Source organism: Grammomys surdaster, unplaced genomic scaffold (genome assembly GCF_004785775.1).
Source record: "Grammomys surdaster isolate TR1022 unplaced genomic scaffold, NIH_TR_1.0 144, whole genome shotgun sequence".
NCBI classification, from domain to species: domain Eukaryota; kingdom Metazoa; phylum Chordata; class Mammalia; order Rodentia; family Muridae; genus Grammomys; species Grammomys surdaster.
The window spans coordinates 8,690,251-8,700,699 of NW_021604602.1; the positions used below are offsets into that span (position 1 = coordinate 8,690,251).

Below are 10,449 nucleotides of genomic sequence, written 5' to 3' on the forward strand. Positions count from 1 at the left end.
TCGGACTATACTTAGATGTCACTGTTAGAACCTAGCATTTACACACCAGCACTTTAGCCAAAGCTGTAGCCTCCCTGGATGGCACTGACTTCACTCAGACTTGGGAAAACACCTTCATGCACTGGTTTTTGGGAGGGCCAACCCCAGTCACTGGAGAAGGCCCAGCCTGTTGCCTAGTTCTGGACTCTGGGACATGCACACGGAGCAGGGAATCAGCTTGGTAGGCCCAGAAGCAGGCAAAGGGTCAAGGCTGAGCAGGCAACTGTGATAAAAGCCATTTCCCTCAAGAGTCATGAGCTGTAGTGCGCCCTCCCCGGTTGCAGGACTGCACAGCAGCTCCCCCCACCCCGTTGTGCAGAACCCCCACCTATATTGGTTAACATAAGAGAAGGGATGCAAGTATTAGCCAAGTTGTCTAGGAGCCTTTCTGTAGTGACAGAGAGTACCTGCGGACAGGTGGTGTGGCTGAGGACCGGGGTGTTTAGGCTTAGGGATGTGGGCCCTTGGGCTGGGACAGCCAAGGTTGTATGATCCAGGAGGGAGTGTAACTGTCTTTTTTTGCTCCCAGCCCTGATGAAGAATCCTCTCAGAGGTTCATCCCCTTTGTTGGGGTAAGTATCACCAGCTTCATTCACCGGGAACACGAGCCTGCCCAGATTCCTGTCACAACGGAGTGCTTCTGTATTAGCTTAACACAGACAGACCCTTGGTGTGAGCCAACCAAGGACTGCCTGATTCCTTCTTAAAATTCCCTGCTGTTTCCTTCCTGCACTTTGTCAGTTGGGGCTTTTGGGTTGTACAGTGAGCATGTGGAAGTGTAGCCCTTTTCTGTGGAGATGGCTCAGGCTCTCAGGGTTAGCTCAGCACTAAGGGGAGGAGTCTCACACTGGTCTTCTAGAAGACAAGGATGAGCCTCAGACAGGTTTGCCCAGTCAGGGCTGTACCTCCTGGCACAGGTGAGCTATGACTGAATGTGGAGGTCCCATTTTCATAGACTTCTTGTCTCTCTATCATATTCAGGGTCCCTTCCATAGTGACAAAAGTGCCCTATGGGCACCAGACGTGGCTGAGACTCTGAATGAAATGGCCAGGGCTGAGCAGACAACTGTGATAAAAGCAAATTTCCCTCAAGAGGAAATCTGGTGGTGTGATTTGTGCTGAATTGACACAGATTCTTGTAGCTAAAGGCTACCATGCTAGACAGCTCATGCCTGAGGCACTTTCCCCATTGGCCCCTACACACTGTGAAATAGTTCCTACTTGTGCAACAGTGTTTCTCATCCTAGTCTAATGGATGTCTGGGACTGGCAAGTCACATGCACATGGGATTTGCCATTTCCCAGAGCTGAGCCCTGCCTCATAGATGGGAGGATGCTGGAACCAGTTTCCTATTTCATGGGCACAGAAGCTTGGCTGCAGCAGGGCCATAGGAGCCTACCAGGGATTAGCTCCACGGTGGGTGCCTAAGTAGGGCCGTAGAGCTACTGAACCTCCCTACTTGCCTCTAGCCAGCATCTGTTGCTTCCAGGTTGTGAAGGTTGGAATTGTGGAGCCGTCTTCAGCCACATCAGGTAACCTCATTCTTCTCTAAGGACGGTCAGAGTGGCCCTCTCGGTAGGTGATCCCTCTGGTCTTAAGGACCAGCAAGTTTCTGTTGAGTCTTTGTACTCACAAAGCCTTAGATCAAGGCAAACTGCGCAATTCTCCCAGACAAAGAATATCTTGCCCCCACATTAAGCTCTTCTGCCTACCAACTTTCCCCAAGAGCTGCCTCTCCAGTCCTAGTCCAGGCTCCAGCCAGCTGTGAGGCCAGACTAGAAGGCTGTCTGACCACTGGCCTATGACTTCTCTCCAAAGGAGACTCGGACGACGCAGCCCCCTCAAGCTCCAGTGTACTCTCTTCTACCCCACCTTCTGCATCTACATCTCCTGCGGCCAAGGAGGCTTCGCCTACCCCTCCCTCATCCCCTTCAGTGAGTGGAGGCCTGTCCTCCCCCAGGTAAACAGCATGGGTCTCATCTTGTTTGTTCTCCGGTGACATCCACCCTTTGTGTTACCCATCTTGTCATAGAATGTGGACAGATGCTAGCGAAGCCCTGTGGAGGTCCTGTGAGGGATACTTGGGGATGGGGCCCACTGCCATAGAGCAGGAAGAGGTGCAAGAGTGAGCTCTTTAGGCCCCACACAAGTGAGGCAAGTCCTACTAGCTCCCTGGGTCTTGAACAGAACTCAAGACAACAAGGCTGAACTGGGGAGTTTGATTCCATGGTGCCACCTGCTCTCACCAGCCGTTACGCCTCTGATGAAGCCACTCTTCGCGGTCCTAGGAGAGCGGCTGTACAAGTTGCCAGGGCATGGCCACAGCCACTAACAGATTCCCAGCAGACGAGTGGGCAGTCAGCTCTGCAGAGCTTCTCACAGTTTACTGACCCTGGCCAGCAAGTTAGGGCAGGTGCTAGCCATGCCTTCTTGCCTACGATGTCACAGTGACATCATGAGTGTGAGCACTTCCCTCTGCCTTCCACAGCCAGGGCGTCGGCGCTGAGCTCATGGGTCTGCAGGTGGACTACTGGACAGCGGGACAGCCTGCAGACAGGAAGAGAGATGCTGAGAAGAAGGACATGCCCACCACCAAAAACACGCTCAAGTGCACTTTCCGGTCCCTCCAGGTCAGCAGGCTGCCCAGCAGTGGGGAGGCTGCAGCCACGCCCACCATGTCCATGACTGTGGTCACCAAGGAGAAGAACAAGAAGGGTGAGGTGGGAGTGGACTGAGCAGGGCTGGACCATGGGAGAGGGCCCTCTGTGGTGACTGTTGGTGATGGGGATGTCATTCCCCCACCCCTAGCAAGTTCCTAGTAAAGTCATGATCGTGAACTCATAGTTCACAGGGGCTGGCAGTCAGACATACTTTGACAGCTTGACCCCGGAGCTGTGAGGACACAGGTTCTGGGCAGCTTCTGGCTTCAGATGGAATAACAGGCAGGAGGGTGCTGTATATGGTCACAGCAAGAAGCCGAGTCCCAGGTGAGCAGGGGCCAGTCATGTTCCTGCAGCTACTACTCTACCATCCTGCCTGCTGTTAGGGCTCTAGCTAACTAACTGGCCTGAAGGAACAGTAGATCAACAGTAGAGCTTTTCTCTTCCCAGTGATGTTTTTGCCCAAGAAAACAAAGGACAAGGATGTGGAATCCAAAAGCCAGTGCATCGAAGGCATCAGCCGGCTGATCTGCACAGCTAAGCACCAACAGAACATGCTTCGTGGTGAGTATGGGCCAGGGGGCTGCTCCATAGGGTGCTAGGGCGACTCAATCCATGACCCGAGTCCTGTTTGTAAACTGTGAATGCAGAGCAAACTGATGGCTGGCCTTTCAAACCCACATGGCAGCCAGCTGTCTTGCTAATGAAAGGCGTATTTACAGAGTCACACTTGGAGCACATGTGGATAAGGTGCCTCAGTGCAGCTAACGGCCTTTCAAGTTCAAACAATGTTTCAACATTTTCTGTGTTTATTGATAGACATTCGGGAGGGATTGCTAAAGATTGAACTTAGGGTGCTAGGCAAATGCTCGATCACAGAGTTGTATTCCCAGCGCTCCCTTCACTTCAGTATTGATTTATATATACATATCAAAGTATCTTACAGAGGCTATTCTGTAAGCAGTGCATTCAGAGCATAGGGCTCTTGGGTCACTGTGAGTTCTGGCTCCTTGGGTGGTCTTCCTAAGGCCACCTCTGGAAATGCAGCTATTTTACGTTGGACCTCATGAGGTGGAAGTGGCTTAAATGGGCCATGCCTGACTGAGGTGTGCCTCAGACTGCCCTTGCCAGACTCCTTGGGAGGTGGACCCAGCATTGCACTAAGTCCTGGGAGGGCAGATGGTAGAAAGGGCCTGTTAAGCAGGGCCTCCTCCAGCTTGAGGATTGCCCTGCTTCCTGGCAGCGCCCCACCATCTCAGGTGGTTGCCTTGCCAGACAAGCAGATGATCAGGTGGCCCTCTCCCACAGTCCTCATCGACGGCGTGGAATGCAGTGATGTCAAGTTCTTCCAGCTGGCTGCCCAGTGGTCTTCCCACGTGAAGCACTTCCCTATCTGCATCTTTGGACACTCCAAGGCCACCTTCTAGCTCCACCCATGGAAGGGCTGACACTGGACAGTGGAGGGACCTATGTCCTGCTCTGTGTCAGTCATTGATGGAGGGATAGCTGTGTTTCTGTTAACACGTGGTTACTACAGAGACAGACTCTTAAAAACACAAAGAAACAGTCTTAAGTATGAATGTGCTCATAGCCCAGCCAGCTCCCTGTGGGCCACTGAGTAACTTTGCTCTGCTTATTAACCAGAATAGGTGGGCAGGTGGAAAGGCTGGTAAGAAAGGAGGTGAACTCTGGTCCCATGAAACCCCAGACCGCAAGCAAGAAGTGTTCTTGCCTTTGTATCCTGCTCTTTGCTGAAGTCAGGATTCCGCTTCCTCAGGGAGGAGGGAGCACAGGGAGCTTTGGAGTTTAGTGGCCAGAAGCTGAAGGAAGTCAGGGCATGCTTGGTGTCCTGGCATGAGATGTCAGTCCCTGGCACCCTGTGTGTGATTCCCAATAGACTCCAGCCTCATGGCGGAGGTGTTACAGTAGCAGATCTTTCTAACGCTCTTAAATACATTTGACAACGTAGCTGCCAAGCAGATGTTGCTCTTGTGAAGTCCCCTTGTGAGGGGCAGAGCCAGCAGGAGCTGCATCCCCACCCTTACCCCTGTGTGTGGCTCCCATTCCAGAGGCACCTCTAGGTTTCTGCTGCTCAGATCAGGTGGTCCTTTCAAATATTCCAGTGTCCGTCCTGGAGATGGGAGACACTTCTGGGGTTTGTCTGAGCCTTTCCCTCTATTCTGCTAGCTGTACAGGAACGTCCAGGATTGGCCATGTGGGATCTGAGTTGAGAATCAAGGTTGTGAACTGGAAGCAGGCAACTAGAGTGGTGTGTGCGTGTGCGTGTGCGTGTGCGTGTGCGTGTGCGTGTGCGTGTGCGTGTGCGTGTGCGTGTGTGTGTGTGTATAGCCAGTGAAGGCTCCAGCAGGCTGGTCTTACTACTAAGGCCACCTCCCTTACAGGACTGGGTCTAGCCAAGCCAAGCTCCTTATAGCCACCTCATCCTTGGTGGCAGCTCCACCATTTTCCCATGCAGCAGGAGAGGGTGTGCTGGTGGCCTACAGCAAGGGTCATCTTGGCTGTACATGCTCCACCAGACTCATAAGGGTCACTGCCCTAGTCCTAATCTTCTCAAGAATCCTTTCTCCCTAGGGTGTCTAATTGGAAGAGTGCCTGTCACCTTGGAAGCTGGGGCTCTCCCAGGGACCCTGGCGGTCCATTTGGGAGCTCTAAAGCTTGGTGTCTCCACCTTGACACCTTCCTAAGAGTATGCTTAGAAAATTGCCAAGAGCAGGACAGGAGTTTGAGGACTACTCACCCTTCCTGGGGTGAAAGATGGCAGTTTTTTATTTACTTACTTCCCCTGCCTTGACTTGCTGAACAGGGTCTGTTTGTCCTAGATACTATGGCTCTGGAGCCCTGGGTATAGGCTTCTCAGTGGAACTCCTGATGAGGTAACACTCTGAAAAGACCTTGTATTGAGTCAGGCCACTGCAACCCTTGGAGCTTAAGAGCCTAGTTTACCTGCCCCTGTGTTTTTTCCCAAAGGTCAACCTTTGAATGAAACATTTGGCCTAAATTTCCAGCCTTGCAGCTACAAGGGGTTCAGGGTCCTTCCTGAGGGCAGCCCCTTTTAGGAACCCTCCCCTGTACATGCTCCTTGGTTCCAGGGGTCTGACTTTACATACACAAGAGGAGAGTGTAGGCAGAGCCTCTGTCCAGCATCTGGCCCAAGGTGGAGTCAGAAAAGCCTAGCACGTGAGCATCACACACCCACCACCATAGCCGTGCTAGGTGCAGACCTACACAGCAGTCCTCCCGTGCCACACTTCCCACTTTGGTTAGAGAGAGATGGTCCATTTTCCTTGCCTACCTCATGGAGCTGTAATGAGGATTCATGGAGAAGCACTTTGTCCCTTTGAAGGATGATAACACCAAAGCCCCCTGACAGGCAGTGCAGTGCTAAGAACAGCAGAGTGTTTGCATCCCAACAGGCCTTAGCTCTGAGGCGACACCCTTAGAGCCTGCCAGTCTTCGAGGTCACTGTCAGGCAGCACCAGTTGCCATCGCTCATTGCTGTCAGTCGGGGGCCCTGCCTCTACCTTCAAGTTGGTTCCTGCCACCACCCTCTGAGTATGCAGCTCAGTATCACTGTATAGGTACCAGAGCTGGGGAGGGGGAAAGGCTCAGCCCTCGAGCAATGGCTTGCCCTAGCCTTATCCTGCAAGCCTCTCTTCTTCCTCTAGTCTCCATCTCAAATGAATTCCGCATAAAAAACGTCCTGGCACTTTCCCCGGGGCCGGGGTACTGGACCCTCACTTGCTCCCTAAACCCCTATACCCTTCAGAGACTGCTCTGTCCTGGAAGTGGGCCAGCAGAGGCTGACAGCCTTGCGTGAGGATGACTCCGTCCGCTTCTGCAGACTGCCCAGCGCGCTGTGACTGATTTCTAGAGTGTGTATGTGTTGCTAGTTTGTTTTGTTTTTGTTTTTTAATAAAAAGCAGGATTCATGTAAATAGCTTTTTTGGGAGCAGATGCTGATCTGTCCCATGCGACCATGTGGACGATTTCAAGGTGCTGAAGCGACACTAATAAACTGACGGCGCTCAGGCCGCCCACTGCTGTGATTTCTCTCAATGTCTTGGGGCCATGCGGCTTGAACACTGGGGCGCACGCGTCGAGGGGCGGAAGCGGCCGCGGAGGGCGGGGTCTGTAGGACGGAAGCTCCGGGTAGGCTCGTCCCTCTTCCTTAAAGCTCTGTCCTTGGATCCAGCTCGGCTTTCTCAGGCCGGTGCTGAAGGTTCTAAGTCAGCTCTGTCTACCTGGACCCAAATGAGCATTCACAGGCCACGCGACCCCCCACTCCCGGTGCAGACCCTTCTAAGCCTGGTCTCACCGGCTGATCCATTGTCAACCGAAGCTCATTAAGCCCGTCTCATCTGTCCCGGAGCCTACCGAGCCCTTCCCGGAACCCTCTGGGCGAGCGAGCTCTGCGTCCGCGTGGGAGCGGGTGACCCAACTCCCCACATCTCTTCACCGCTGCCCTTCAACTGACTTCCACAGTTCAGACCACGCGGAGAGGGTGGGAAATGAGAGCGCAGGTTGGCGCTGAGCCTGAGACGTGTGTGGTAGGGTCCACGTTACAGAAGGGAGGCCTACCGAGGGTGGGATCCTAGGATTGAGGAGCTTGTCAGGACCGCAGACAAAGCGCCCCCTGAGAGGCAGTCCGACCAAGTGGTCCGGTGAGAGCAGAGAAGTGCATCTACTTCTAGGGTACTGCTGTCCCTGGGGGGAATACTGGTGTGGAGGATAGTGGTCACAAGACCTGGGAGAGACGGTCACTTAAGGGACCCTGCTATTTGGCAAGAGTAGTCACTGGGTAGAAGGGAGCCCTAGCAGGGCCTGCCGTCATCTTCTTTGGGGATCTGTCATGGCAGCAGCAGGAGCCCTGCTCAGTTCCTTTCCTGCACCTTGCCCCACAGCCCTAGACGAGGGAACTGCAACCTGCTGTACATAGAGATGGACAGCAGGCAGCAGCGCCCCCAGAGGAAGACGTTCCAGTGGCAGCTCGCTCAAGAGCAAAGGCAACAGTCTCCCCCACAGAGGCTTTCGGCCGCCTCCAGCCAACCAGACATCAAAAGCAAGCCTCAGGAAGACCTTCAGACCCAAGACTGGGTAAGCAGTAGGCGACTCCTCTGAAAACCCAGGCTTTTAGGTGGACTGGATGGAAAGGGACAAAGAGAATGGGTTTCTGTGACAAGAGTACTGAACGGGACTGGCAGAAACATTCAGTTTCTTGAGTGACCACTCAAACTAGGCTTCCTCTGGTGGACACCAGGCAGGGAGGGGTTGCGAGGTCAGGAGGACGATGCCATATGTACCCACCTTAGTTCTACCAGTGTCCCTGACCCTCAGACAACAGGATGTCACTTAGTGGGAGAGAGAATAAGGTCCCCACACAGGGAAGTGTCCTCTCTGGACAGGTATCAGCCATCACTGAATGTACACAGCAGCTGCATCTGTTGCAGTCTCAGACAGAAAGCACACCCTGATCCTCAACAGACAGCAAGCACTGAATCGTGTGCAGCCCAGTGGTGGGAGGTGCAGGCCCAACTGCAGACCCTAGAGTACTCCCCGAGCAGAGGATATCACACTCTCTGTGGTGTAGTTTTCACTGAGGAAAAAGGGCAAAGCTAGACCACATCAGTCAAGACTGTACCAAAACTCATGCTGCTGGCTCTTTTGCGCTTTGGTTATGTGACCAGCCATTGAGCCAGGCCCTGAGGTATATGTGTGTCTACTTGTGTACCTGCTAAGATCAAAGGTGACAAAGAAAGTGAGCTGCCAAGCTTGGTGTGGCGGGAGTGCTGCAAGTACAAGGCCAGACTGAGTAACAAAACACTCAAAAAACCAGCAGCAGCAGCAACAAAAACGAGTGGGGTTCCAGAGCTATGTGCATGGCTATCTTGTGACCCCCTCAGCATGTCCTCCGGGACCCAGTGCTTTGAGGTCCCTCCAAGGGTGACAACTGCCCCACAGGGCTGACCAGTAGACCCCTCAGCATTCATGAGGCAGGGCATTCTAGATGGTAAGAATGCTGAAGTATCATCACTTGGGAGAGGCTTGCTCAGGAATAGGCACAGACGCACGGATTTTATATTGGTGACATAATGGGGAAGAACCAGAGTCCTGTGGCTGGAGGGACAGCAGGCTCCTGGTTGGGGACAGAGTCACTTTAGTGTCTGCTACACCTTGGCTTCATTTGGGGTTGGTTCCCATTTCAAGTTCCTTTGCCTCTTCCCTCCACAGTTTCCAGGCCCTGCTAACCTGCTAGTGACTCTGGCCTTGAGGGATGTCCAGGCTGCCTTCCCTAACCTTGTCCCATGTCCATTCTCTCCTTTGGTGTCCTCTCAGTATGGATTGTGCTTCCTCTGGTTCTTCCCTCAGCCAGCTCTGTCTCATGTTTCCTCCCACAGAGATCCTGGCCTGGCTAACATAAGTTTTTTGTTCCTCCCTTCCCAGCCTGAGCCTAGAGGCACTTTCTCTGCAGGTTGTCTTTAGCCTACAGTGCTACTCTTGGTAACTCATAGACCCACAGTAATCTTGGCCTGAGGCGAGGGTTCGAGAAAACTGTCTTAGCAGAAGGTCCTTAGGCATCCAGTTTAGCTACTGTATAGTACTTCCTGACAGGCCAGCCAACGTGCTCTGAACACTGGAGAGGAGCAAAGCAGGAGGCTTGGGATAGGCTGAACCACGTGAAAGAAACCTTCCTTACCTTCCCCAGCTTGCCATGGCGCACAGACAGGCAAAACCAGCCTCATGTGGAGAGCCTGTGTTTGTCCTTGTCAGTCCAAAAGAGTCTTCTGGAATCTTACTCAGTACAGTGGCCAGAAGTCAGTAGCCTCTGCAGCCACAACAGCAGATGGAATCGGTGAGGGAAGATAGTCCTTACTCTTCGTGACAGCACTAAAACTTAGGAAATGTGCAAAACCTGCTTGAGATGAGCTTGAACCACCAGCTCCTAAAAAGAACCGCAAAGGCTTCATTGATAGGAGACAGACACTGGGCTCCTGGTGAGTGATGTCAGATTCAGACACTGGGCTCCTGGAGAGTAATGTCAGATTAGATGGTGCTCTCCAAGGCATTGCAATAGCTCAGCATTTAACTAAAACCACTACATGCTGCCAGGCACAGGCTGTGCACAACCTCCCAGCACGTGGGAAGCAAAGGCAGGAAGAGTCTGTGAGTTCAAGGCTGGGCCTGGTCTACATAGAGAATTCCAGGGCAGTCAGGGCTACATAGTAATACCCTGTCTCAAAGCAATAACAACAAAACAAAGCACAATAATCATGACAGTAAAAAAAAAATAATCAGCTGGATGTCTCTCTGGATGTCTAAGCTCATGTGGAAAACTGAGAGCAGCTGGGCTAGCTCCGGCCTGGAGGATGGGGATTCATAGTGTGGGGGATGGGAATTATAGTGAAAGGCTTTACCATAGTCAAGAAAAGAAGCTTAAATAGCCAGATAGGGGGAAAAAAGCAAAACGGCTGATATTGGAACAATATAATGTCTGTCTAGAAAATCCACAAAATAACTACAACTAAGAGAGAAAGATTAGGCCGGGCAGTGGTGGCATACACCTTTAATCCCAGCACTTGGGAGGCAGAGGCAGGTGGATTTCTGAGTTTGAGGCCAGCCTGGTCTACAGAGTGAGTTCCAGGACAGCCAGGGCTACACAGAGAAACCCTGTCTCGAAAAACCAAAGAGAGAGAGAGAGAGAGAGAGAGAGAGAGAGAGAGAGAGAGAGAGA

The 10,449-nt window shown here is 52.7% G+C and overlaps 2 protein-coding genes across 3 annotated transcripts in view; both read left to right on the forward strand.

Moving 5' to 3' along the window:
* The window catches only part of Pacs2 (phosphofurin acidic cluster sorting protein 2), a 72,183-nt gene extending 65,417 nt beyond the window's left edge, over positions 1–6,766 (forward strand). The window contains exons 19-24 of the mRNA XM_028764442.1: positions 569–611; positions 1,529–1,571; positions 1,858–1,999; positions 2,528–2,754; positions 3,150–3,263; positions 4,008–6,766. Coding sequence (XP_028620275.1) covers positions 569–611; positions 1,529–1,571; positions 1,858–1,999; positions 2,528–2,754; positions 3,150–3,263; positions 4,008–4,126 — 688 coding nt within the window. The 3' untranslated portion in view covers positions 4,127–6,766. The remainder of the gene's footprint in view (positions 1–568; positions 612–1,528; positions 1,572–1,857; positions 2,000–2,527; positions 2,755–3,149; positions 3,264–4,007) is intronic.
* A 114-nt stretch (positions 6,767–6,880) lies between these two features.
* Tex22 (testis expressed 22) overlaps positions 6,881–10,449 on the forward strand; it is a 12,590-nt gene continuing 9,021 nt past the window's right edge. The window contains exons 1-2 of one of the 2 annotated variants that reach the window (XM_028764526.1): positions 6,881–7,240; positions 7,622–7,814. In XM_028764526.1, the coding sequence (XP_028620359.1) occupies positions 7,659–7,814 (156 nt within the window). In that variant the 5' untranslated portion in view covers positions 6,881–7,240; positions 7,622–7,658. The other variant, XM_028764527.1, reaches the window with a different exon arrangement.